Raw genomic sequence first — 27,695 nt, 5'->3', positions numbered from 1 at the left:
AAGGTGGAGAGGGAGGCGGCTGGTGAGTCAGGTGGGGCAGTGGAGGACGACGGTGGGCGAGTCAGGGGAGGTGGTGAAGGGAGAATCCTCCCTCTCCTCCTTGCTACTGCTCACATTTTCGGCAATTTCCTTCATCTCTTCTTGCTTGTTTGTTTCATTCCTCGTCTTGTTATGGACGTATTGGCAGTATAACAACTTGGTATTCACGAAATAAACATCATTATTATAGAAGCTAGGTATCTATTCTAACTTACTGTTATTGCCGAAAACGCTGTTACTGGCGATATCTTATTGTAGACTCATCTTGAGCACCTTCCCCATGAGCCTCTAGGTCACTATTGGCGCGTTGTGTGTGAGGGGGGTTGCGTACTGATGGAAAATGGCGTTTTTAAGCCACTTCTTGCCTCTACCTCATGTTTTGTGGGGTAAACTCGCGCATTCAAGGTTTTTTGTTATGATTTTTGGTCACTCGCGCACAACGCGATTCGTGCACTGAGATGACGCGCACTGGGCGAGCCTACTGTATACTGTATATATATATATATATATATATATATGTATATATATATGTATGTATGTATTTGTAGTTATTACATAGTTTTTTTTTTACAGTACAGCACTGTACTTTGCTATGTATCCCATTTAAGGAAAATTACAGCAGCATTCATACCGAAATATTGAGGCCAACATCAACAAGTTCAGGTGGGTAGAAATCATTGTATTGGTTGACAAAGCATTCAGCCCGCTGGTTATAGGCCGAGATGGTTTCGTCACTCCACCACTGCACTAGATTCCCATTTTTGTCAAACAGACGACCTGAAAGCAAACCAAAGGCAGTAGAAAATGCTTAAAGTTTGTTTGACAAGGCTAATAAATATCTTACCTTGTAATATGGCAATAGATGAATAGATAGATAGATAGTAATAATTAAAAAGGACAGTAGTAATATCCAATCTGAACTTACCCCTTTTGGACCTTGAAGAACAGGGTTGGGATCAAGTACAAAAAGATATACTGTACTGTACTGGAGTACAACTACTGCTACCTCTGAGAAAATCAGGTACTATTACAAGTACAACACTCACTGTATTTCTTTTCCAGACTGTGTACATCATGATGTACACTTGCAGACAGATGGAGTGACTACACCAGGTATGACTTTGCCACCTGAACTAACTTGTTTCTTCCAGAGAGGTCACAGTTAGGGAGGGAGGAGGGAGTAGAGGTGTGGGTAGAGGGGAGGCAGCGGTTGGAAGGTGGGGGTAAGGGGAGTTAATAAGGGAGGCAACGGACTGAGATGGGAAGCAGTGGAATGGAGAGATGGGGGAGGGTGTGTGTGGTGCCGTATCATCTTCAATTCAAGTGGATTTTTTAGGACTAACCCTTACAACTTGGTCTTGGAATGCCTGTGGCATCAGTCCAGCCATGTGTATGGTTGTGTGGATATGCCAGTCTAGTTACTTAAACCTTGTCCCATCAATGTTTTATCATGCCACAGAAATACATCTTTATATGTTACTTTAAAGAAGTAATCACGTGTTGTTCCTCGTTCCTCATCATTTGGCATATATTATTTTCAGAAAAAAAATCCATTCCTAATCATACAATTTGCATTGCTCAGTACGAGTTATTTTCTGAGTTTTTTACTCCATTCCTAATTGTGCAATTTACCTTAAGATTTGCACACAACCTAATCCTGCCAAATTACAAAGTAGGGTGGGGAAAAGAGGTGGGGGGGGGTTATGGATGATGAGTAACCTATTTCGTCATGAGTGATGTAGGTAACTATGTTAATGATTTCTTTTTCCCCGAAGTTCCAAGTTTTTATTATCTTTCACTTTTGGGATATAAACTCTTAAATCTTTACACTTTGTACAGGTATTCTCAAAGCTTACCTTTTGGATATACACCCCTTCATTTGTCAGCTCCTCATACTGTATATATATTTATATATTGACAGTAAACTCCCAATTATCCATTGTAATTCAGCTACACCCTACACTGAGCAACGTGACATGCCAGATATTGCATGGTACCCCCCAGCAGCTCAACATTCAGCATTGGGCTGGATATTGATGTGTTACCATCTGCCTCTATCCTAAAACCTTTCCCTTGAGTAAAAGATGAAAACTAGGCATACCAATAAAATAATAATCCAGCACAGTAATACAGTGCTGGTTGGCTAACATTTACGAGGTGGTTGATACGCCTCAATGCCGAATATTGCATAGAACCACTGGTTACATCCTGGTTTGGGGTCAAATGTTGCATAATTTTACTGAATATTGCTTTACTAGAGCCAAGCCAGCAGCACCGGATATTGTGACGACAGATAATTGAGAGTTTACTTATACAGTATATATATATATATATATATACAGGCATACCCCAGTTTAACGATCTAACTGGTTAGGTTAAACCCCATTGTTAGGCGGGGTATCATATATCGGGGTACTTTTAACATGTATTTCAATGTGGACCATTTACCAGCCTTGGGTTTCCTCCCAAACCAAGTCCAAAACCTATCCAGATGAGCCCATAAACAGGTTTAAAGGCAATCTAAATGGCCTATCTGCTGTCAAGGAAGCTAACCTAAGCCTAACACCTGTAAATAACTGACTAAAACCAACAAATAAAATCTGAATATCATCAAATATTAGGCTGGAAAAAATCAAGCTTAGTAAACTGTACCCCAAAATGACAACGTTCACCCCTATGGCTAAAACACATTAATCAAAGTCTAAAAACAGTTTATAAATCAACCTAAACACACAATTTTAGTAAAAAATATCATCAAAATTGGTAAGAAATATCAAAACCCATTGTTAAACCGGGGTTTGGCCATCATTAGGCAGGGTATGGTGCAATTTCTACCCCCCTCGTTAAGCCAGGGTATCGCATATCGAGGTATTACTGTATATGTATGCATGTATGTATGTATGTATGTATGTATATATATATATATATATATATATAAAACCTCAAAATACCGGACTTCAATAGACCGGAATTCGCTTTTATCGGACTCAAGGAGCTACCGAACTAAATTCCTATACTGTATATTGGAAAACATCTGATAAAGCCAGAAGCTATCCGGACTGTCTGATCACTTCAGCCATGTTCACCACAATAAGATAAATAAAAGACATGCTTATCAGTGTACAGTACAGTATTATTATATGTATTATTACCATTTGATTAATGTAGTGAAGTTATAACACACTACAGTACCGCAATGGCAGTCAAAACAGTTTAAAAACCATTGGTGCGATCCAGACTAATGTCTGATATATTGGAAAAAGTCTGGGTTAGCAGGGGGAAGTCCGGATGTCGCTTTTATTGGAATTTCGCATTTTTTGGAATGGCTTGGGCCCCAATTAGTCTGTTATAGTGGAGTCTTACTGTATACTGTATATATATATATATATATATATATATATATATATATATATACCGGTATATATACACGGATGTTAGGCCTTGGATCTATTATTTCTGTATCCAGATTTATTAGTCCATATCTGAACATAAAAGTTGCAACATCGGCAGCTGACCAGCTGACAAGTTAAAAGAATCAGTTGGGTGGCTCGCCGGCCTCTCTGTTCACGTATGGGTAATAGACTGTAACCCACAAGCTGAGCTAAAATTGCTGTCCAGATCCATATTGAATGGTCAAACTTCCCCAGCCACCTGGTTCACTCGGATGCTACTGGCTACTCGTGGATAATGGTCTGTAATCCACTTGCTCAAGGGTGACAGTAACCACCCACTTCGTCAGTGAAACTTTTCGCAACCTGAGCGAGGCGCGAACTCCAATCCACCAGTTGGCAAGCGGGAACGTTACCACTGCACCAGCGAGCGGTGTGTGTGTGTGTGTGTGTGTGTGTGTGTGTGTGTGTGTGTGTGTGTGTGTGTGTGTGTGTGTGCGTGTGTGTGTGTGTTTTTGGTGGGGGGCTTGGTGCTTTCTGTGCATGTGTCTTTCCCTGTGCATCATGTCATCTTCCTTGATGTTAGGGGAATGGATGCCTATCTCAATCCTCTCCACATCTTCCTTCTTCCTGGCTCATTCCCTGTGGGTCACTGGGTGGTGTTTTGCCAGTTATCATTCTGTCTTGGCTCACTTGCTACCAGAATGTTCTGGGTAATAATTTTTAATTAAATTTGATGTGGATGCTTGGTGGTTTAATAGATTAATGGGGTAAGAGGTCACACTCATCTTAAATGTTTGGCTTGAGTAGCCAAGCCCTGATCCCCTGTGCTTCTAACAGAGCAATAAAGGTTGGATGACAGATGCAGCAGACAGATTTTCAGTCACTCAGTCTTATGCATTCATCTGCTTGTCTATAGCTAGATGTTCTAACCTTGGAAAGGGTGGCACAAATGAATCGCTTCTGTTACCCTGTTCTCTGCCATCAGGTTGTCCTTTCTACTACTCACATCTTGCTCCATCTCATCTTCAATCTTGCCTGCCCCCTCCTCATGTCAACCTCACTCACATACACCTTTCTAGTCTGTATCTCACTCTCCATTTTCTCCACATGGCCAAGCCATTGTAAGTTCTTTTAATGTTTTCTAACACTTCTTCTATACAGACACTGGGAAAGACAAATGCCTATTGTTTTTATGGTCACAGGCTCATCAGGACATGAATCCAGTTCACTGCAGGTTGAAGTTCCCTCTTTGGAGTCCATAATCATCTTTTCAGGGGATTGGAAAGAGTTGAGGAACATTTGTTTAGCTAAGGAGCTCACAGCCATCATATATCAGTGCCAACACATGAAGGTTTCCCTCTTAAGCACTAATTAGACTTAAATATGAAGTTTAAAAAGCTAATAATCTAACCTGTATTGTCAAAGCCATGGGTCATCTCATGGCCAATGATCATGCCAATGCTTCCATAGTTGAGAGTAGCCAGTGAGTTCTGGCTGTAGAACGGGAACACTAGTATGCCACCAAGGATGGCTGAAAAGTAAAAAAAATATATATATATATATTATATTCACTCTTCATATCAGGCACATATTCAAGGTGACCCACATATTACACTTCTCTGCCACTCCGGAGGGCAATTTCACAGGTGCTGAGAGGATGGCTTAGTCAACGTTATCAGTGTCTAACATGCATCATATATTCATTACCTACTCCAAATGTCAAATCCATGCCCACACCGGTAGCCTGAGCCATTTCCTCAACACCTATGTTTCCCCACCTAAATTGCTAGTTGAATGCTATTTAAGGGTCACCATGTGTGTGGAGAGAGAGAGAGAGAGAGAGAGAGAGAGAGAGATGACAGTTAGGTTTCTTATGTGAGTAAAGATAACCAAAATTAAGTGGCATTTTTATCTGGAAATTTCAGCATACCAGATGAAACCCTAGCAAGACATGAAACACCTAAATGATTTACTGAAGCTAGAATTATGAGTGTGCTTTACACACCTCTTACAATATTAACTCTATTTATGGGATAAATATTACACCACCGATCCTCCTGTGACTAAACAAGGGTATCTCTTTGTATGGGATAATTCATATAATGCTGTATAAAGTGGTAAGGCCACCTATATGAATTAGTGGACAACAAAAATTTATGACTTAGTCATTACTTATGCTGAATATTGCCAGTATAGTGTGTCAGCAGAAGTCCAATATTTCGGCATCTATGGGACCAGGCAAGTGCCGAAATAGCAAAATTGCCGAATTATCGAAAACCCTACCCACTCAGTACCTTATATGTTTCGGTGAACACTATCATCATTACTCATATCATTACAAATGTGTTTGGAGAGAGTACTGTATACTGTTTGATACTGTACAATACTGTAATGAATACAGTACTATACATGAATATGAAAAATAAAGAAATTAGTGAACATACTGTATATAAATGTAATGGTACAGTAGGCCTACAAGTTCACATGCACTTACCTAAACTTATAGTACTGTAGGTTCCTTATTTACATATGTACAATATGTACATATGTACAATAGTCAACATCTTATGTGTACGCTTCTTGTTAACACCAGTTAACTTTCCACACGTGGAGGCCATTTTCAAAGCACGCAGAAGATGTTTATACTGTTCACAACACACGGCTGGTCCACTCAGGTGTTACAAAGCTCCTGTCTGATGTTACGGTGCTTACAGCACACTCGAATAGTAATTTCAGAGGTATTTCGGTACGAAGTTCACAAAGCACACAGAAGTATCAAGAGAAGTCGGCAGCAGCACGGCAACAACTCGGAAGAATGGAGGAAGAATGGCGAAACAGATTCTCTTTCCCATACTAGACTCACTACATGTTTGTCCTCTCTTTATGCTATAGGAGAAAGAGCTAGCCTCTGAGCTTCATGGCAGTGGTAGACTCGTTCCATCACTTTCACTATCTCACTCACTGAGGCGGGTAAAGGCGGGTAGCTAGCTGGCGAGCCTCATGGAGGATTTCAAGATTGACGAAAAAAATCGGAGAATCTGCCGAACGATCGGAGATTTTCGTAAATGGGACTATTTCTCAAAACTGCTGAAATGTCAGATTTGCCGGGGCATTGGATGCCGAAATTTTGGACTTTTACTGTATTTAGTACAATACCATACTAAACAATACCTTATGACTGGCTGAAAAGAGAAGGTACTAGTCTTATATGTGGTGTAATACAACACTATTCCTTTCTAGGCTTCCATCATGAAGTTTGTCAAGAAACTGATTTTTTTTTTTTTTTTTTTTTTTTTGCCAAAGGTGGGCCCTGCATCCACGGATTCTGGATACGCAGTAACTCCTTAAGTGGTCAAAAAATTTTGCAAGGTGCCCATCAATGGTGAAAATCCATGATGGCATTCAAAATGTCTGTGCAGTGATGTCTAGGCCATCATCTTGGCTTTTGTAAAAAAAAAATCGAGGGGTTTGAGGCCAACATCTAGCACCTATGTAGAGAGTGGGTTCACAGAATGTTTTTTCATCAGTAGGTTGGTATTTATCATGGTGAAACTTTTCCCACTTTCTTATTCCTTTATGTTTGTTTTGCTTTTATACTGTACAGTTGGTGTTACATGGTGCCTGCCATCATCCATTCATCTGATGTGATGTTGCTTAATTCTTCCTAGGGTGCCTTACTGTGGCAAAGCACCATCCACAGAGCACTAGAGCACATTAGTTCACTGCATGGGATGACCCAGCAGGGGTGACTGCTTGTCTGAGGTTGATGGGTCTGCTCCACTAGACAGGGCCAGGTTACACTGCTACTACTACTACTACTACTATTACTACCACTTACTACTACTACTACCACTACTACTACTATTACTACCACTGTTACTACTACTACTACTACTACTATTACCACCATCTCTATACAGCATGTTATGCCCTTAGGAAGCATATCTGTAGCCTAGTTGGGGTCACAGAGGGATTTTAGTAGGCAAGTTGGGATCTGGTTGGGGGTTGGAGAATACAGTTTTATTTTAATGGGTTAATGGGGCAAAGTTACGCAGGTTCTTCTTATACAGAAGGCACGGTTGACACTTTAACCGCATATGTGAGGAGCTTCTTGTTTGTACAAAGTACTTTAATGGCTAAAATTAATAAAACACATTACTGTAGCATTGGGTAGTACAATTTAGATAATATCTTAATGTAAGATAGATGATTGCAGTCTTAAAAAAAAAAGGAAGTCACCATTGACATCATCACTCCAGAACTTACTGATGCTGTTTTGCTGAGGACTGTAGAAAGCGTTTACAAAAGTTGGAGGGTAGAGGAACCTGTAAGGAGTCCATGAAATAATAAGTTATGGTCATTGAATTTTCTTTTTGGTATTGCTCTTATATTATACATGTCATTACATGAAGAATTAGAAATTTTGTTTGTCTCAGAAGTTTCAAGTACAGTAACTTGCTTTATGAGTCTAATTGATTCCTTTACTTTATTAATATTAATGTATTGTTGTTGCTGCTTTTGCTAGCTTATACTGAAGAAGTTTAAGTTTCATCACTCTATACAGTTATATGATGCAAAAGACAAAAAAACAAACTTACGAATGCTCGGGTTTTTCCCGCAAAGATGCCAGGCTGTTGATGTCAAACCATATCCCAATCTTGTGTAGATTACCAACATGGTCACCACTCACCAGGTTGAGCTGTAAATAGCGATGTGTATTTTGCATGACAGTGCATCCTCAGCACATGTTTAATTATGACTAATTTTTAAAGCTTTAGATAGAGGTGTATATGCATCATGTAATGTAAAAGTTTATGATGGTGCTGGAGAGATAGTGGCTTGGATAACTGTGTACACCTTGCTGTTGTGAAGTGAGGAAGAGAAGGACTGATTTTTGGACCCAGCTAGATGAAGCCGTAGGACAGATGCTGAGAGGTTTTACAGTTCTTGTGATGGTAGATAATGGGAGAGTTTACATAGGCACCGTAATGGTGGAGTGGGTCATTTTTAAGGGCCAGTATAGAACAATAATGGTTGCTGATTGAAGAAAATTTATAAGGAATGATGGTGATGCTTTAGGAATGCACATTTTAAGCACAAAGATGCACAAAAATACATTACTTTATGAATGATTGAGGCTGGAGAGAATGTAGAAAGAAGCTTCACTGGTTACTTGCTTATAGGCAGAAAGATGCTTGAGAGTGCTGTTGACATATGGGGAGTTAGAGACCTAGGTCAAGGCTTATTTGGTCATATGCTTATGATATATAATGTAAAACTGAGAGGAGAGTGGCGTATAAACTGAAGGAGAAGAACTTAAAGGGCATGACTGAAAGTGGAAAGGCTGAGGAAGAAAGCACTAGGTGATGAATGTGAGGTTAAAGTGGCGGAAAATGAAGGGTAAATGAATTAGGAGCATATGGATTAAGAAAACATGTGGGATCCACACAGGATGCCACAAATTTTCCCAAAGTTGTGTCTTGTGTTGCAAAGATAGCAACTATTAAGAAAAGCACAGCTTGGTGTGATGTGGAGGATGAAAGAATAATGGAAGAAAAATGTGGCTGTGGTCAATGTGAGACAAAAAAAAAAAAAAAAAAAAAAAAGTGAATACTGTATACAGGAATTAAGGATTTAAAAAATAATTGAAGAGGTTCTCATGGAGAAAAAAGAAGGAAGTAAATGATCAAGGAAGAAAAATACTGTAATGTAAGATGATAAAAAAATAAAAAATAAAAAAAGGAAATTATTTTGAAAATAAGTGCAAATATGTAGATTTGAGAGTGAAGGAAAAAAAATGCAAAACTGTGTGGAATCCAAGTGGAAAAATACTAGCATCTGTAAGTAAAGTAAAAATTGCATAGAAGATGAAAAACTAGTGAATGGGAATGATGACGAAGAGCAGTGGCAAGTTTTGGAAGAGAAGGAATGTGGAAATGTAGAATGCTATGAAGAGATTAATGAATGGGAAGACATCGAGTGCCAATGAAGTACATGTAGGGGCTACTAAACATAATGAAAAGTATACTGAAAAGAATGGAATTAAATGTTTGTTGGAAAAAATGCCAGAAAGCCTGGTTGGTGAATGAAGTTGCACCAGTGGAGTAGAAGAAAAATGTGATAATGCATTTGTACAAAAGTAAAAGTGACTGAAGTGCATGCTAAAATTTTCATGGTATAAGGCTGCTGTGTGCTGTAGGATAGGTATAGGAAAGAAAATTCATGGAGATGGCAAGGAATACATCACTGTCTGGTGAGTGATGAACACAGCAGTTTTCATGAGTGGTAGGGAATGTGGGAATCTAATATATGTGGTAAGACAGATGGTGGAGAAAGCTTTTGAAGGATTGTACCGTGTTTATGACATTTATGAATCTGGAAAAAGCATGTGACAGTATGAATAGGGAAAGTGTATGAGATGTTATATGTATGTCTGGTGTAGATGGAAAACTGTTGAATGTTGTAATGAGTTTTGTGATGGCAATGAAGTATGTGTAAGAAAAAATGGATGCTTTAAGTGAGTGGTTGATTATCAGCGACAAAGGAAGAAAACAATCTGTGATATTACTGTGGCAATCCAGTACTGTATAATATAATTAATAGCTGTAGATATAGATGGGTTTATGAGAGGTATTAAAGCTCAAGGTGCAGAGAGAGGGGTGAGATGATAATGGTGGAGTATCTCGTATCTACTGTAGTGTCTGCAGATGATGCTGTGTTGCCTGTCAATATTAAATAGAAGCTTTGCAAACTGATGTAGAGTTTCGTGAATGTCTGTGGGCATCATGTTTTTAACCCATTCCATGCTGTGTCCGTATACAGTATGTACGGATAAACCAAATGTGTTAAAATTGTCGAGTCTGTATATATATGGACATAATGTATAGTACGCTAAATTGCCGAGTCCGTATATATGCGGACAAAAGTATAGTTTGCTAAATTGCCGAGGCCATATAAATATGGACAAACATATAATATGCTAAACTGCCAAATCCATATATATATGGACGCGGTTTTCTGCACATTTGTGCGTAATTATTTGAGTCAGGCCTAGTTACTTGACAGAAAATGGGAAGACAAGCACCCTTCCTTCTCTCCCATGGGTGGGAGGGGGTACAGGCTTCCTTCCCTGCACCATCAGTACCTATTCATTGAATAAAAAAAGTAGAATATGTCTGGCATTGTAGGTAACTTTTCTGCCCAGATCCGGCAATCTGGGGACAAAAGCTGACAAAGGCTCCGGTACTGAATGAGTTAAAGTAAATGCAGATAAGAGTAAAGTAATGGTTGCTGAGAGAGACAGTAACTCTGTTAATATGATACGGTACTGCCACAGATGGTGAATGTTGAGAGACTATTTGCAAGGGAGTTTAAAGATGCAGAAATAGGAAAAGAGAGGAGGTAAATTTCCAAAGGAACTGAAAAGTGGCACCATCTATCTATCTATTGCCAGACGCCTTAATCTCATACGGGGTGGCCATAAACAAATCGCCTCCACATCGCCCTGTCCCCTGCCATTTCACTGCCCTGCTCCCAGCTCACACCCCCCTCTCTCATATACCTCTCCACTCCATCCCTCCATCTCATTCTTGGTACAGTATCTCCCTCCCTCTCTCCCCCCTCCACCTCACTCACATACACTCTCCTTGTCAGTCTCTCACTCTCCATCCTCTCCACATGGCCAAACCACCTCAGCGTATTTCTCCTAACGCTTCCTATCACAACCACATCCACACCACAATGCTCCTTCACATCCTTATTTGTCAGTCTGTCTCTCCATGTGACTCCACTTGCTCTTCTCGAATAACTCATTTTCACAGCTGTCACTCTTGTCTTATGTCCCTCCAACAACATCCAAGCTTCACTTCCATACATTAGAGTTGGTATCACAATACTGTCATGTAGTAACTTCTTCACTTCCATGCTCACTTCCCTGTTTCTTATCACTGCTTTCATGGAACCAGCAACCTTTCTTCCTTGCAGTACCCTTTCAAGCACTTCACCCTCCAAACTTCCATCCTTACTCATCACACTACCCAAGTACTTAAACGTACAGTATTCACATTTTCCATTTCCTCCTCTTCTAGCCTCACTGTACGTTCACTGACTTCACCTCTCACGAAGACCATAACTTTACTCTTCCCTACATTCACCTTTAGATTTCGTTTCTTACACACTCTCCCAAACTCATCCACCAAGCCTTGCAGCTCCCCTTCGACTTCACTTAACAACACAGTAGCATCTGCAAACAACATTAGAGGGAGTTTCCAAACACTGCCCTCTCTCATTAGGGCCACTCCAACATCCACTGCCCTACCTTGTATCTCATTTATAACCCCATCCATGTACAGATTTAACAAGCATGGAGATATGACAGATCCCTGTTTCAACCCAACCTTCCAACAGAAAAATTCACTCAGTTCACTAGCCACACGCACTGCAGCCTTAGCACCCTCATACATACTCTTCACAGCATTCAACTTCCCATCTACTCCATACATTCTTAATATTTTCCACAATCCTTGTCTATCCACCCTGTCATATGCTTTCTCCAAATGCATGAAGCCCGCATACAATTTCTTTCCCTTCTCCAGAAACTTTTCCACTAGGGCTCTAAGAATGAATATCTGATCTACACAACCTCTTCCTTTCCTAAAAAGTCCCTTTTCTTCTCCAACTAATTCCTCTGTTATTTCCCTAACCCTGTCAATAAACATCCTACCATATACTTTTCCTATTACACTAAGAAGACAAAATGCCCCTATGATTACCACAGACTTCTTTTTCCCCTTTCCCTTTGTACAAGGGAATAATTATACCTGACTTCCAATCCTCTTGGACACTCCCTTCATCTCAGGCCAATCTGCACATCTTCCACATCCATTCTACTACTATCTCTCCCCCATGCTTCAGCATTTCACCACACACTTCATCAGTTCCTGGGGCTTTCCCCATTTTGACTTTCTTCATTCCTTCCACAACTTCCATCCTATTGATTTCTTCCTGTCTTCTCGCCTCCCTCCTTCTCTCAGCCATTCCCCAGCCACCTATACTCGCATTACTTTCATTCTCTATGTTCAACAATTCCTAAAAGTGTTCTTTCCATTTGCTCACTTTTTCTTGCTTCTCCACTAGTAATCTACCATTTTTATCTTTCACTCCCCTACTAACTTTATTGCCACCCTGTCTAACTTTCTTTACCTCTTTCCAGAACATTGTCTTACAGTCCCTCCACTTTACACTCAAATTCCTTCCAAATTCCTCATCCACTCTCTTCTTACTCTCTCTTACTAATCTTTTCACCTCTCTCTTCCTTTCTACATATAACTCTCTTTTCTGTCTCTCAACTTCTTCCATGCCCCTATATCTCATCCATTCATTATATACTTTCTTCTTTTCTGCCACAGCCTGTCTCATCTCTTCCTTCTACCATGCCGTTCCTTGCATCCCCTTTTGTCTTCTCTTCACCCCCCACACCACCGCACATGCTGCACATATTTCTTCTGTGAATACCTTGCACACACCTTTCACGTCCCCCATCTGCTCCAATTCATATTTACCCAATCGTTCCTCCACTTCTCTCTTATATTCTGCCTTTTTCTCATCCTCTTGTAACCTTTCCACTCTCCTTGCATCTACTCCTTCCCCCCGTCCTTCCCTTCTTCTATTTCTTCATTTTACGTAGACCTTGATTCAGGTGGTCAGAAAGTCCACTCCCCCAACCTCTATATGCTCTTGCATCCATTACACACCTTTGCATCCTTTCATCCATACACACACCCATAATCAATCATTGCCTTTCTTTCATTCAGTTCACCACCCACCCTTCTCATCACTTGCCACATATACCTGTGGATCATTTTGTGCTTGAAGAGGGTACTGGCTATCACCAATCCCCTCCCAGCACAAATGTCCACTAAAGCACTGCCATTCTCATCTGTCTCAGCAGGCACACCCCCCTCACCAACTACTCCATCCACCTTCACATTTCCCACTTTACCATTCATATCACCAATCAAAAACATTCTCTCATTCCTTTCAAACTTTTCCATGCACACTTTCACATTTGTCCAGAACTCCTCTCTCACTCTTCTTGCATGATCTTGCGTTGGTGGATTCACGCACACAATCGCACACATTTGTAGTCCAACTTTCAATCTTACCCAAACAATCCTTGTGCCAACTGAACCATTCTCTCATACAGTATTCTCCTTCCATCTGTTACTCAAAACAATACACACTCCTTCTTTTGTCCTGTCATTCTCACCTACTCCTGCACATATACCAAATCCATACTCCCATTCTCTCATACTCTCTCCTCGCCATTTAGTTTCAGTTAATCCACATCCATCCACTTTCGCACTCTCAAGCACCTGGACTATCTCTCTCTCTTTCACCTCATCATTTGCACCCCTTACATTCCACGTCGCCATTCGTATCATGTCTTTGTTCGGTCTTTAGTCGTCATCTTTTGGTCTGTCCTGGTCTGAGGCTTCTTGATCGTATTTTTAGTTAGTTGTTTTCCGGGGAGTGGCACTAACCCTTCACCAACCCACTTCCTGTCACGCAGGGAACACGTGTCGGTTGGTTATAAGGTTACCACCCTTAGGAAGGAAAATGGCTGGTGCTTTGAAGGCCATGATACTAAGCAAAGATCTAAGCATGAAGGCTGCAGAAGGATTAAAAGAATGTTTGTTAATGCTCACGTTAATGTATAGGTGCAAGGTTTTGGTGAAAATTCAAGACTAAAAGAGGTGGAAATGAGGTTATGAGTATGGCAAAATGTGTATGGAGAGCACAGAATGGATGGAATAATTTATGTAATGTGTAAAAGGTGTGGAATAATAAAGTTTGTTGATAAGAAGTAATAATATACAGTAGTGCTTCAGTGATCTCCTCCTCCTCCTCCTCCTCCTCCTCCTCCTCCTCCTCATTGTGTATGTGAGTGAGGTGGAGGAGGGAAGAGGGAGGGGGAGGCCGAGGATGAGATGGAGGGATGGGGTGGAGAGGTATATGAGAGAGGAGGGTGTGAGTTGGAAGAGGGGCAGTGAAATGGCAGGGGACAGGGCGACGTGGAGGCGATTTGTTTGTGTCCACCCCGAACGGGATTGAGGTGTCTGGCAATAGATAGATAGATAGATTATTATTATTATTATTATTATTATCATCATCATCATCATCTTCATAATTTCCTTCATTCTTTCCTCTTCCTTCTGCTTGCAGGTGACTTTACACTCCCTCTTCTGCCTTTCTTTCCTTCATTCTTTCCTCTTCTGCCTACAGGTGACTTTACACTCCCTCTGTCTTTCTTTCCTTCATTCTTTCCTCTTCCTTCTGCCTACAGGTGACTCTACACGAAGTGATGAGCCAAATGGTTTCTGGTTTCCTGTACATCAGGAAACCATTTACTATGCTGGGTGGTAACCATGTAACCAAATTATGGCACCTGGTCGTTTAGTGAGTAATTAATGCACTCCAGTCGGATTGAGCCAGTGCAGGTTTATATCCATGGGGTGGTTGAGGGTGTGTTACAGTATTCATGTAATGCCACTCAGGGATGAGTGAGGCTGGTCATTCTCATCTGAAATATCAGGACCAACTTGCCTAGCTCCTGGCTACTACACTCCTCATGGGGCAACATATGGCTGGATGATGATGATGATGATGATGATGATAATGATGATATTATTATTATTTAGTGCTGGGGCAGTTAGAAGCAAATTACCCAAACTCAAAACATTCATGACTACAGAACTTTTTGATGTTATGGTCATTACAGAGCCAAGGATTCAGAGTGTGAGTAGAGATTATGTTGGATAGTGATTATTCCTAGTTCCAAAATGTTTCACAAAGATCATTCGTCATAGGAAGGGGGCAGGATTGAAATACAGTATATGATGGCAGCTTAATCCTATCTACTGTAAAATTAGGTTAGACCACAAAATGTTAGGTGTGGACCTTCATCTAACCAACACTATGTATAAGTTAGTTCTTGTATACAGACCACATTAGCTCTCTGTCCTGATGATGATACATACTGTACTGAAGTTGAACAGTGTAGTATGTGGTAATAATTTTGTACGGTAATTCTTGGTGACTTCAACTGTCATGTAAGCTGAGAGGACAAAATTGCAAATACAAAAGGTAGGCATCATGTAGACTTTGTTGAAAATATTTTGTCCCAGTCGGAAAAAGAACTAAAGAGAGGCAATATTATCCTAGATCTTGTGTTCACTATGGAAGATGAAAGTGTTACCTGGTTGTCTGTTGGTGAATCAAAAGTGTTACCTGGTTGTCTGTTGGTGAATCACTGGGGGGTAGTGACCACAACCTGATTGGGTTCTCATTACATATTTGCTGTGAAAGATCATCTGGACCTCATTAAAGAAAAACAGACCAGCTGAGCTGATTTTGTAGATTTTAAAGTGAGTATTATGAGAATTGGACTAGGACAGTGATGTAAAGGCAATGAATCACTCACTTAAAGAGCAGTTTTCAGAATGACAAACTGAATTCATATCCTTAAGTCCACAATGCCAGACATGGCTCAACCAAAATGGTTTAGTAATGAAATAGCAGCTACAATAAAAAACAGAAAGGCTGCACAGACGAAGACCAAAAGAAGCTGAACCAGAATTATTTGGACTCCTTCAAGACTATGTAGGTGAGTGAAATTTCTGAAGTTGGCAAAAAGAAATGAAGAAATCATGGTAGCACTGCAGTGCAAAGAGAGCCCTAGAGAGTTCTTCATTCATGTAAACAGTAGGAAACCTTTCCAAGGTAGTACTGGACCACTTAAAGATCAATTAGATGTAGAGCAGATCTCAGACTTGGATATGGCCAACACTCAAAATAACTATTTTGCTTCAGTCTTTACACTAGAAGATCCATCCATCATCCTATCCTACATTGCCCCATGAGGAGCGTAGAAGCCCGGGGATAGGCAGTTGGTCTCGACATTTAAGATGACAGCGACCAGCCTCACTCATCCCTGAGTGGCATTACATGAGCAATCAACCCCAACCACCCCTTGGATATAAACCTTCACCGGTTCAATCCGACTGGAGCGCAATAATTACCCACTAAACCACCAGGTGCCAAAATTTGGTTATATGGTTACCACTCAACGTAGTAAATGGTTTCCTGGTATACAGGAAACCATTTGGCTTGTCACTCAATGTAGAGTCACTCACAGGCAGAAAGGGGAGCGCAGTAGCACAGTGGTAGCGCGCTGGACTCGTAATCGGGGGATTGCGAGTTCGAGCCTCACCAGGGCTGCCATGCTGGGAGTGGTAGCTCACTCCTGTAACCCTAGCAGGGCTATATAGTCCAATACAGGGCTTAGCTCGGGGGAACTCCATTTCTCCCATTTTCACAGGCAGAAAGAAGAGGAAAGAATGAAGGAAAGAAAGACAAAAGAGGGAGTGTAAAGTTACCCGTAGTCAGAAGGACAAGGAAAGAATGAAGGAAAGGAAGACAGAAGAGGATGAAAGGAAAGAAGGACAGAGGAGAGGAAAGGGCAGACACCCAACAGCAGCACTACATCGAGTGAGTGGATGGTGAGCACCTCCACCTACCACATACATTAGAAGATACTCATGACATTGCAAAATCAGTTCAGTGATGACCCATGAGAGTAAAGATTCCATCATCCTTGGATATACATGTATGAAGGTGGCAAGGTGAATTGGCAAGCTAAATATTTTCAAGTCACTTGATTCATAAGAGTTCCCAGTGAGGTACATGACCAGATAGCTCCTTTACTTGCAGAAATCTTCAACAAGTCACTGGAAATGGGAAATGCCAGACTGGAAGCTTGCAGATGTGACTCCAGTCCTTAAGTGAGGGGATCAATAGTGTCTTTAGAATTATCATCCAGTTAGTTTGACCTCTATCATAGTAAAACTGGTAGAAGGAATAACTGCAGACAGTACTGTCGAACACCTGGAAAATCACAACCTGATTATGGACTCTCAGTCAATTTGCTTGAAATTTTCCACAAAATGTTGAACGAATATGGCAGGAAGAAAGCAGAAGATAACCTATACTTTCAGAAGGCTTTTGACAAAGTGCTTTACTTCAGGGTAATGTCAAAAGTGCATGCACCCCATATTAATCAGAAGGTTACACTCTGGATAGAAAACTGGCCAACAGATAAGAAACGAGTGGTAATCAACAGAATTTCTTCTCACTGGGTGTCAGTCACTTCTGGAATTCTGCAATGGTCAGCCCTTGGTCTGTTCCTGTTCATCATTTATATCCATGACATAGATGTTGGCCCATTAAGTGTGGTCTTGTCTGCAAATGACATCAAACTTGGAGCAAATGTGAGTAGTCTTGAAGGGATAAAAAACTCCAGGCAGACAGGTGTTAGCTAGGAAAATGGTCTGAGACATGGCAAATGCTGTGTAACTTGGAGAAATGCAAGGTAATGCATTTTAACCATGAAAATTCCAAGTCAGAATATTCACTTTTGGGAAGAACTCTGAGGATGACAGACTTGGAAAAGGACTTAGGTGTACTGATAAGTAGTGGTCAAAATTTTCCAAACAGTGCATCAAAGTTAAGAAAAAGGGCCAGAAACTGCTAGGCTATATCCAGAGGCAAATTTGTTACAGGAATAGAGGGATTATTCTTACACTACTTCTTAATAAGACTCCTTCTGGAGTATGCTGTGCTGTTCTTTTTACCAACACTTAGGAACGATGCAGATTAGCTTGAAAGAGTTCAAGCTAGAGCTACAAAACTTATTCCATCCATCAGGAGACTGAGTTATCTGGACTGCCTAAGGGCTCTGGAACTGTTTTCATTAGATACTTGAAAAGAAAGAGGTCAGCTCACCGAAGTGTTTACAATACTGAATGGGTTTCACAATCTTGACCACAGAAAGTTGTTTAATCTCAACAAACAACCATGGTTGGAAGCTGGAGTTAAAAAGATTTAACACCACTATATGTGAAAACTTTTTCACATTTAAGATCTGCTCCACCTGGAAATGACTCTCCATGGAGCCCTTGATAGGATCTTACCTGCACTAGAATGAGTACAAATTGGTTATATATTCCCAAGCAAATACAAAGTATCTCCTCGATATGGACCGCAAGGTCTTTAGGATAATAACTTTTCCTCGTAACTCCTTATGCGTATATATATATATATATATATATATATATATATATATATATACATATATATATATATATATATATATATATATATATATATATATATATATATATATATATGTACAGTACCCTCGCGTCCAGTACGTTTGTCCAGTACTATTCTCATCCAGTATGGTCGGCAAAAAAGTTAAATACAGTAATTTATTACTGTAGTACGGATTTGTTGGGCTAGTACGGATCAGCCACACAAAGTGTGACAAATCTGAGGAGTTCTTCTCTAGTACTGACGTGCTGCGTCTAGTACTACTACCCACTCACGCACGGGAAGATGGCCAACACCGAGGAATGTTTCCCTAGTACTGCCGTGCCAGTCCAGTACACCTTCCTCGTGACTTATGATGTGTGCCAGTCAAATTGCAAATATTGCACTTCCCTCTGATGTCAAAGACAACGATGTGTCAGTGTGTGACTATGAGGGATTTATGAGGGAGGTTGAGGCAGAGAGGCCTCCTCAGGATCCTGAAGGCCCTCCTCCAGGGAGTCAGTAGGACCTCCTACAGCCTCAGAAACCCCTTCCGCTTCCCCCCCCAAGCCCATCACCACTCACCTTAAAGGTTGGTAAAATCTTAGTTTTGTTAAAATGCACTTAAGCTGAATTTAGGGGGGAATTTTTCAAGGCTTGTCTGACACTATTCATTTTTCCCATAAGGTCTGTTGTTTGTCCAGTACAGATAGTCCAGTACAGTAGTACAGTACTGTCTGACAAAAATACTGGTGCGCTTGGGTACTGTATATGTGTATGTGTGTGTGTGTGTGTGTGTGTGTGTGTATGTGTATATCTCACACACACACACACACACACACACACACACACACACACACACACTGGAACCACCTTCATGTTGTTTCTGATCTCACCCATCCTTATACTCGTACAAGTACCGGTATGTCTGTGTGTGTATGTTTGCATTTACTTAGTTGTATTATACACCTGGCCCTCCACATTTGCGGAATGAACTTCGTGGGCTTCGAAGATTCGTGGATTGCCCCTCTGTGGAGCCAAGACTGAATTTAATGGGTATGATTGCAAGAAATTGGGGTATATATGTAGCTGATGACTTGTAAGTGTGGCCAAGTCATCAGCTATTTGTGATATTTTATGCTGCTTTCAGGTCCCAGATATGGTTTATTAGGTACAGTATGTGCACACTTGCTCACAGGGGGTGATTTGTGGCTGTAGAGGCATTGTCCCTCTGTGGAGCCAAGACTGAATTTAATGGGTATGATTGCATGATTTTTTTTTTTTTTTTTTTTTTTTTTTTTTTGGTCCAACTTCTGGGCACAGGCTTCACAGCCTCCTCTCAAGGCCCAGTAGTCCTCCATATCATACACCTCTCTACATGTCACCACTTCGGCACTAACATCCACCATCCATATTGAATACATGCTAGGGCGGTCTCATACTGGACTGGTGTATTGGGGTATATATGTAGCTGATGACTTGCCCTCACTCACATGTGGGCAAGTCATCAGCTATTTGTGACATTTTATGCTGCTTTCAGGTCCCAAATATGGTTTATTAGGTACAGTATGTGCACACTTGCTCACAGGGGGTGATTTGCGACTGTAGTGGTATTTACGGGAGGGTGCACCAAACATTCGCAGAAATTTCACATTCGTGGGGGTCTGCGTTCCCTAACCCCCGCGATTGTGGAGGGCCTGGTGTACTTTATATCATGTTATCTGAGCTGATGTTGTCCTGCATCCATATGTTTTTTTGTAATGTGTGTGTGTGTGTGAGACGAGAGAGAGAGAGAGAGAGAGAATTTTATACCAAATATCAAGTTTAAACAACAAGAGTTAAATGGTTTACTTTTTTTTATGCACATACTTATAATTTGTCATCTCTGTAGCTAACTTCACCAGGACATAAGCCAATGTCTGTAGCAAAGACTTACAAAATAAATTATCTCTTATATTAGAGAGACTAGGTAGTGTTGAGTATTCATTTACTAGAGTTGCTTTTGTTTCATCTTGAATATCATTAGGCAAAAGTGCAATAATGGATCTGATTTGATAATCATTTCTGCAACTGCACTGTAGCACCCTCCATCACCAAAACCCACCCCTTCATATGCTAGTGTGAGCTGACTGTCATCCATGATCCAGTCTGGGTAGGCAACAAAGGTGTCAATAGCAGCCAGCTTTTCCTTGGCCATGATGAGGTCTTGAGGCAGCATCCAGGTGTTGTTGTCCAGCAGAGAGGAGAAGGATTCACGTAGGTCCTCCACCAGCTCTGTTACCTGTTTAGATTAAGCAAAGACACCATTACTGTATTAGTATTGTACTCTTGTACATGCTTAATTTGATGAAATAACAACATTAATATGAATGTTGTCCAGCATTTAATTTATTACTTACTAAGTTTAAAGCAAAGAAATTATGGTAAATGTGCATTTAAGTGTGCTATAACTTAGTTGCTTCATGTGTAATATACAGAGTACTGTAATGTGAAATGATAATGCGCTTGTATTATATAAGTTTTTTCAGCACAGTGAAACCCACCTCTGGCTTTACAGTATCTGTCATGTACTGGTCAACATACTCTCGAGAAAGAGCAAAGCCCAAGTTGCCATTGGTTTCATCCATGCAGTGTACCCAACGTGGTGATATTGTGGTTTGTTCAGTAATGGCTTGCAGAAAGTCAAATGATATGTTCCTCATGGCATAGGTGGTCTCCTGCTGCAGCTCAAACACCCACCACCATCCAATGACATTGGCTGCAAACAAGACATTCATTAGAGCCAAACCTTTAAGCATAAACTTATAACTCAAGGATACACAAGTATGCCGAGTACTGTGTGTGTTTTGATTTATTGTGTTTATTACATTTGAAGAAATAGAGCAGGACAGATAATCCCTTTGTACAGGGGAAGTGGCTGTTGAGTGACTCACCTAGAGTTCTCGGATCAGTGGCAGAAAGGAGTTCACTGAAGTCACCAAAGAAGGGTCCTTTGAAAGACAGCAATGGCTCATCTGTGGTGATGGTCACACCAGTGTGGATGAACATCTCTTTCAGGAAAGCCAGCCAGTTAAACTGCATAGCATAGTTAGTGCAGAGTTTAGACTTCAGCCTTCAGTGATCATTTTAATGATGCTTTCTATGCATAATTAAGTTTTAATTTTTCTTTTTGTAAGTTGATTATTATTAATTATACCAAATATCATCCACATTCTTATTAATATCATGTAGCATACTGTATTCAACTTTCTGTAGAGCAATTCAGGTATTATAAGATGTACAAAAAATGGCAACAGCATGTTTGGTATTACCTTCTTTGAGATGCGTATACCCAAAATTAGTTGCTGTAATCAGAATATTGTTGTGAATGAGACAGACCTTTGCCCCTGTCAACATATGAATAAACTTCCTTTCGTCACCTTAGGTCTAGTCTTCTGCCATTAGACCAGTCCCTTGCTTTGCCCTCAGACTTGTTGATTAGTTTTTACTTTTTATTTCAAGAGAACCAGTACCTGACCAGGGGTGCCAGCATCAGTGTCATCTTGAAGTCCCGTCACGGTGGTCCGCCAGGCATGGTCGGTGGTCTCATTGACGGCTTTCATCACCAGCTGATGGGTAGATATTTATGATTACGGTACTTACCTCCATCATTAACAACTGTCAGATATATGAATAAAAGTAATATAAAACAAAGATGGGTAAGGAAAAGACCAAATTGCTAAACTTTACTGTTTAGTAGCCATGGGAATGAATATGAGAACAAATGTAAATGTATGGGATGAACTTGGAAGAATGTGAACAAATGGATGTGAAGTAGGGAGCAAGTGGAATGACTCACTTTGAAAATTTGATGATTGGGAATGATGAGAGCAGAGCAGTGGTGTTAATGGGATTGGGTTAGGTAGTGCAACAGAAAGGACACTTGATGCCCAAGAATGTTTTAGTGGCAGAAGTAAACAAGTCTGTGAAAATGCTGAAGAACAGAAAGGTTGCAAATTTTGATGAGCTGGATGTAGATGTGATTAAGAAGTAGTGGAAATGATGAGACCAGAACAGAGGTGTTAACAGGATTGGGTTAGGCAGTGCAATAGAAAGGACACTTGGCTCCCAAGAATGTTTTAGTGGCAGAAGTAAAGAAGGCTGTGAAAAGGTTGAAGAATAGCAAGGAAGCAAATTTTAGTGTGCTGGATGTAGATGTGAATTAGAAGTAGTGGAGAAAAGGCATTGAGACATCTCTGGGCTGTATTATATACTGTAATGCCTGGGTGGATGGAATTATTGAATATATATTGTAATGCCTGGGTGGATGGAATTACTGAATACAGTACTAAAGGAATAGATGAAGGCTGTGACTGTATCTTTGTATAAAAGTACAGAAAACTTACATGTATTATTGTGGAATAACTGTGATGATCATTGTGGGTAAGCTATGTTGAAAAACTCCTAGAAATGGTAGGATAAGTGTCAGGATATGTGGTGAGTGATAAACAGGGTGGCTTGTAGAGTGACATGAGATGTGTGGATCAAATATTTGCAGCAAGGGTGATACCTGTAGTGATGAATGCCTGTAATGTGGACTGCAAGATATTTATAACATGGATGTGGAAAAAGCTTATAACAGAGTGAACAGAGATGACTTTTAGCAGGTAACTGCATGTATGGAGTGAAAGGAAAAATGATGAATACTGTAAACTGTTTTCATAATGATAGCAAAACTTGTATCTCTCTTTGTACAAAAAGCTATAATGATGAATGCACTTATTTCGGGATCCAATGGAGATATCAGGCTGTATTTTTTTGTACACGAGTTTGGCATCATGGGGAAGGTTTTCAGGCATAAATCATTGAAATTCATTAACTCTGAAATTTTTGTTGATTTCTGCTACATCAGTTTATTTTTACTACATTAAAGCTGCTCACAGTAATAATTTTATATGTGAAAACAAAATTCCGTGAACCAAAGTGTTCATATAGAAAAGTGGAAGATTATCTGCCTCTGGAGTTATATTGCCAGATCTTTGACTGTCAAACTGGATTTTCCGGATTTTGTCACTGCCGGATTGTCACTGCCAAAAGCCTCCATCGTGGATTTGCCCAGCAAGCCTGGCAGGTCCATTAGTAAGAAATAAATGGATCTTTAAGTGAGCAGCTAAATACTGCATTAACACCAGTGTATGACAGTGACGTGTGGTCTTCATGATTGGTCACTGCTTTTGTGTGTGTGTGTGTAGTTCACCGAGTCGGTCAGGATCACTTGATGGTTGTGATCGACAGCTTTTACCCTCGCGGAAGGGAGCTGAGAGCTCATATAGTCCGATCTAAGGGCAAGACTGTGACCTTCACACATGCACAAACCCGTCCCCTTGCTCAAGGGGGACAGTAACCACCCACTTCGTCAGTGAAACTTTTAACAACCTGAGAGAGGCTCGAACTCCCGTCTACCAGATGGCAAGCGAAAATGCTACCACTGAACCCGCATGCGGTGTGTGTGTGTGTGTGTGTGTGTGTGTGTGTGTGTGTGTGTGTGTGTGTGTGTTACATGAATGTAGGTTGGAAAGAGGTCAAACCATGGATTGCTGAAAAGGAATGAAGTCCACTGCTGGACTGACCTTTCCCCTCAGAGGAGATTAATAACCAGAATTAACCCCTGCCCATGCCAGTGAAGTATAAATAGGGGAGGGTTGTCTGTTGTGAGAGTGATGCTTGTGGAAATGGAAGCATTGTACTGTACTGACTGTTTGTGCATGAACCAACATGGTGTGAATATATGCAGGTATATGAAAGGATATGCACCCATCCACCACAGCATGGGTTTTGAGTTTTAGATTTGGAGCACATGCAAATTGTAAGATAAACGCACTAGCACTAAGTCACCATGGCTGATGATGGAGTATTTCGTATATGATGAATGTTTACGAATATATGATGTTTGCTGATCATGACTGGAATGTTGTAGACTGGTTTAGAGGTTACTGAAAGCCTATCAGTAACGAGATCTGAATATTAGCTGCTGTATAAGAGTAAAATGATGGATGTCAAGAAGAGAGGTGACTTTCAGTGTGATGTGTTGGTGAACGGAGAGGGGGCTTAGGGTGGTGGAAGAGTTTAATTAACTAGCTGCAGTAATTGAACACTTGAACAGAGAGGTGGATATGTTACAGAAGTAGAATGTAAAGAGGTCCAAGTAAGCAAAGCATCTGGTGCTTGCAGTACTCTCATGGAGTCTCAGTACAGGGGCTGTGAGAGAACTGCATGAAAATGTATCACTGCCCACATCAGAATATGGATGTGAAACTAAAACTAATATTAATAAAAAAACTTGGGGAGAACAGGAGTGCAAATGAGTTTTGAGGAATTTATGAAGACTGCCCAGTCTGGGCATGATAAGAAATACTGTAACAGAGAGCCTAATTCAAAATCCATTCATTTTGATACGCCTGGACACATTGCATTTAAAAGACTGGAGGTCATAGGTAATAGGAAACTCAGACATAGGAAGATGGTTCCAGAGTTGACCTGTTGCCTGAAGGACTGGAGTAATGGTTAACTCTTGCATTAGAGAGTTGGAAAGAAAAAGGATGAGAGTTTACTGCCAGATGGGTGCTGTGCCCCTGCCATAGTGGTGGATGAATGCAAGCAGACAGCTCTGAGGAGCAGTGACCATTGACACAGTGATAGAAAAGAGATAACGATGAAACAGTGTGCTGAAGAGACAGAGGTTGAAGGGAGCCTGTACGAGGAAGAGAGTTAATTAGATGAAAAGCTTTTGACTCCACCCTGTTGTATGTGGGGAGCCTTCCCACACATGATAGTTGTACTTGACACAAGAACGAATAAAACCCCTGTATGAAGTCAACAACTGTGTGTGGGTAATGAAGGCAAGGAGTTGGCTTAGCGTAACTAATTTCTTGGAAGCAAATTTTACAAGAGAAGTAAAATGATCTTTCCAAGATAAATCTCAGGAGAATGAAACCCTAAAAATGTGCAGAGATGTTGCAGAATTGAGTTGGATAATGTTAAAAATTAAAGGATACTCCTGTGGAATATTTTGACTAGTCAAAAAGTGTAAGAACTGAATTTTTAATGCATTAAAAACAACAAGATTACTTTTACCCCAGTCTAAGGTGATCCAAATCTGACATTAGGTGTGCCAGAACCTCATCCCATGTTTAATTGATGTAACTGCTGAGATGGATGCCGCAAGAAGTGATCAAAAAGGTGAAGGGAGGAGTCATCAATGTGTGAGTGGATAGGGTTATATGTATAGCTTAGAAGGTCATTGATGAATAGAAGAAAGTGGTGATAGGACAGAACCCTGAGGAACACCACTATTGATAGTTCTAGGAGAGGAACAGTGGCCATCTACAACAGCAGCTATAAAATAACCAGAGAGAATGCTGGAGATGAAGGCACAGTTAGAAGAATAGAAACCATAAGAGGGCAGTTTGGAAACTAAAGATTAATGCCAGATACTGTCAAAAGCCTTTCTGACATGTCAAGTATAATGGCATAGCCTTCACCAAAGTCTCAAAAGTAATGGATATAGAACTCTTGAATCTCTTCCCATCTCCAATTCCCTCCTGTTTCTGTGCTTTTTACATCTCTTATCTCTGCACTTTTCTTCATCCGTACATCATAAAAATCATTAAAAGAATACTCTAGTATGATATTACAGTACTGTATCTACAATAAATGCTTCAGGGTGTTATAAAAGACACGGTGGAATAATAATGTTTCAGTCATACCCTTGCGAATGTGATCTCAAAAGAAATGATTTCTTGAACTTGTTGCTCAATCTCCTGGTCGGCAACAGCAGAGGCCATGTGGTCCCTAAGCATCTTGGCAGCAGAGGTCATGAAGCTTGTATAGGGGCCAAGAAGGCCTTGGTCGGGGTTCTCCATCAGGCCTACTCCCATAGGAACAGTCCCAGCATCCACCTGTAGTGCGTCAGTGTGTAAAACTTTATTACTTGTTTGTGTTCCATATGACTACTGCAGTGTATAGAACAGTGTCAGTAAATTCAAGATGGCTATCTAATCGGCAATTTCTACAGTGCTTTTCTGCAAAATTACAGGGAAAGGTAATTAAGGAAAACTGACATAAATAATCCTGGTGGAAGTGTTGTCAATGTCCAGATCAACTCCAACAGCAACAAGAGGGTATACGTTGAGGTCTCTGAGGCTGTTGAGGGCAGTGGTGAGGGCAAAAGTGTTGGGGTCCCAGTCATCTAGCACCATTGGCCACCCTCCTTGGGCAGATGACAACAGTGCCACCAGAGGGTCAAGGCCAAGTGCATCCAGAGTGTCTGTAAAAATTTGCCGTAGCCCATAGTTTGATCATGGCAGAGAGTTTATTTTGTAACATAAACTGATAGAATAGGACTGACGAACCTAAGGAACTATTTCTTTTTGATCAGTTAATTTTTCAGACACCATGTCTTGAGATTGGAAATAAAATCCCTCCTCTTTGAGCTGTCACAGACATGTGTAAACTCTTTTCAGCAGCTGTGTTGTTAGGAACCTTGTACCAAGTACAGTATGACTGAAAGGGGTGCTGGGTATTCATGTGTTACATGGAAATTTTTACTCGAGTAGTTCCTATCTTCAGAGATAAAAAAAAAAAAAAAAAAAAAAAAAAACTAGATCTTCTTCTGTGTGATTGTGAGAAAGTGGGTTAGGGATACATCTCACACAAGAAAACCTCAGTATTAATGATCTGAACCTGATTTGGTGGCTCAAAGAGGAGTGATTTCCAACCTCAGGAAATGATGTCTTGGAAAACATGGTGTAGAACTATTCCATCGATTGTTAAGTTCAGTAAAAGATGCGACTGTTATCATGTGCATCTCCATTTATATCTAATCAGTCCAGTTATATCTTTTGCTGTTTCAGTCCTCATCCCAATATCTGTGCAGGTTATTTCAGAGCATTTCCTTGCCATATTCAGCAATTTTCTTGGCCTTTTGCTACCTGTTGCACATGCAATTTTGGTTGCATGTACCATTTTCACCACCTTAGCTGTTTCCATTCCCTCTTTTAGCATACATTTCAAATAAACATTCCTCTACCAGTTGATCAGTGAATGTTCTTGCTCTGCATGTATCATAATTATACAGTA

At 40.5% G+C, this 27,695-nt stretch overlaps 1 protein-coding gene across 1 annotated transcript in view; it reads right to left on the bottom strand.

The window, feature by feature from the left end:
- The window catches only part of LOC145412414 (neprilysin-1-like), a 75,889-nt gene that overhangs the window by 11,041 nt on the left and 37,153 nt on the right, over window positions 1–27,695 (bottom strand). The window contains exons 11-20 of the mRNA XM_080282300.1: window positions 26,678–26,883; window positions 26,324–26,515; window positions 22,091–22,186; window positions 21,512–21,653; window positions 21,122–21,336; window positions 20,683–20,859; window positions 8,030–8,130; window positions 7,698–7,756; window positions 4,843–4,962; window positions 671–816 (exon numbers count right to left, since the gene is read on the bottom strand). Coding sequence (XP_080138426.1) covers window positions 671–816; window positions 4,843–4,962; window positions 7,698–7,756; window positions 8,030–8,130; window positions 20,683–20,859; window positions 21,122–21,336; window positions 21,512–21,653; window positions 22,091–22,186; window positions 26,324–26,515; window positions 26,678–26,883 — 1,454 coding nt within the window. The remainder of the gene's footprint in view (window positions 1–670; window positions 817–4,842; window positions 4,963–7,697; window positions 7,757–8,029; window positions 8,131–20,682; window positions 20,860–21,121; window positions 21,337–21,511; window positions 21,654–22,090; window positions 22,187–26,323; window positions 26,516–26,677; window positions 26,884–27,695) is intronic.

This window comes from Coenobita brevimanus, chromosome 93 (genome assembly GCF_032717465.1).
Source record: "Coenobita brevimanus isolate Jiangsu-jjx chromosome 93, ASM3271746v2, whole genome shotgun sequence".
NCBI classification, from domain to species: Eukaryota; Metazoa; Arthropoda; class Malacostraca; order Decapoda; family Coenobitidae; genus Coenobita; species Coenobita brevimanus.
The sequence above is the reverse complement of the archived record's forward strand: the minus strand, read 5'-3'. Positions and strand labels throughout refer to the sequence as shown.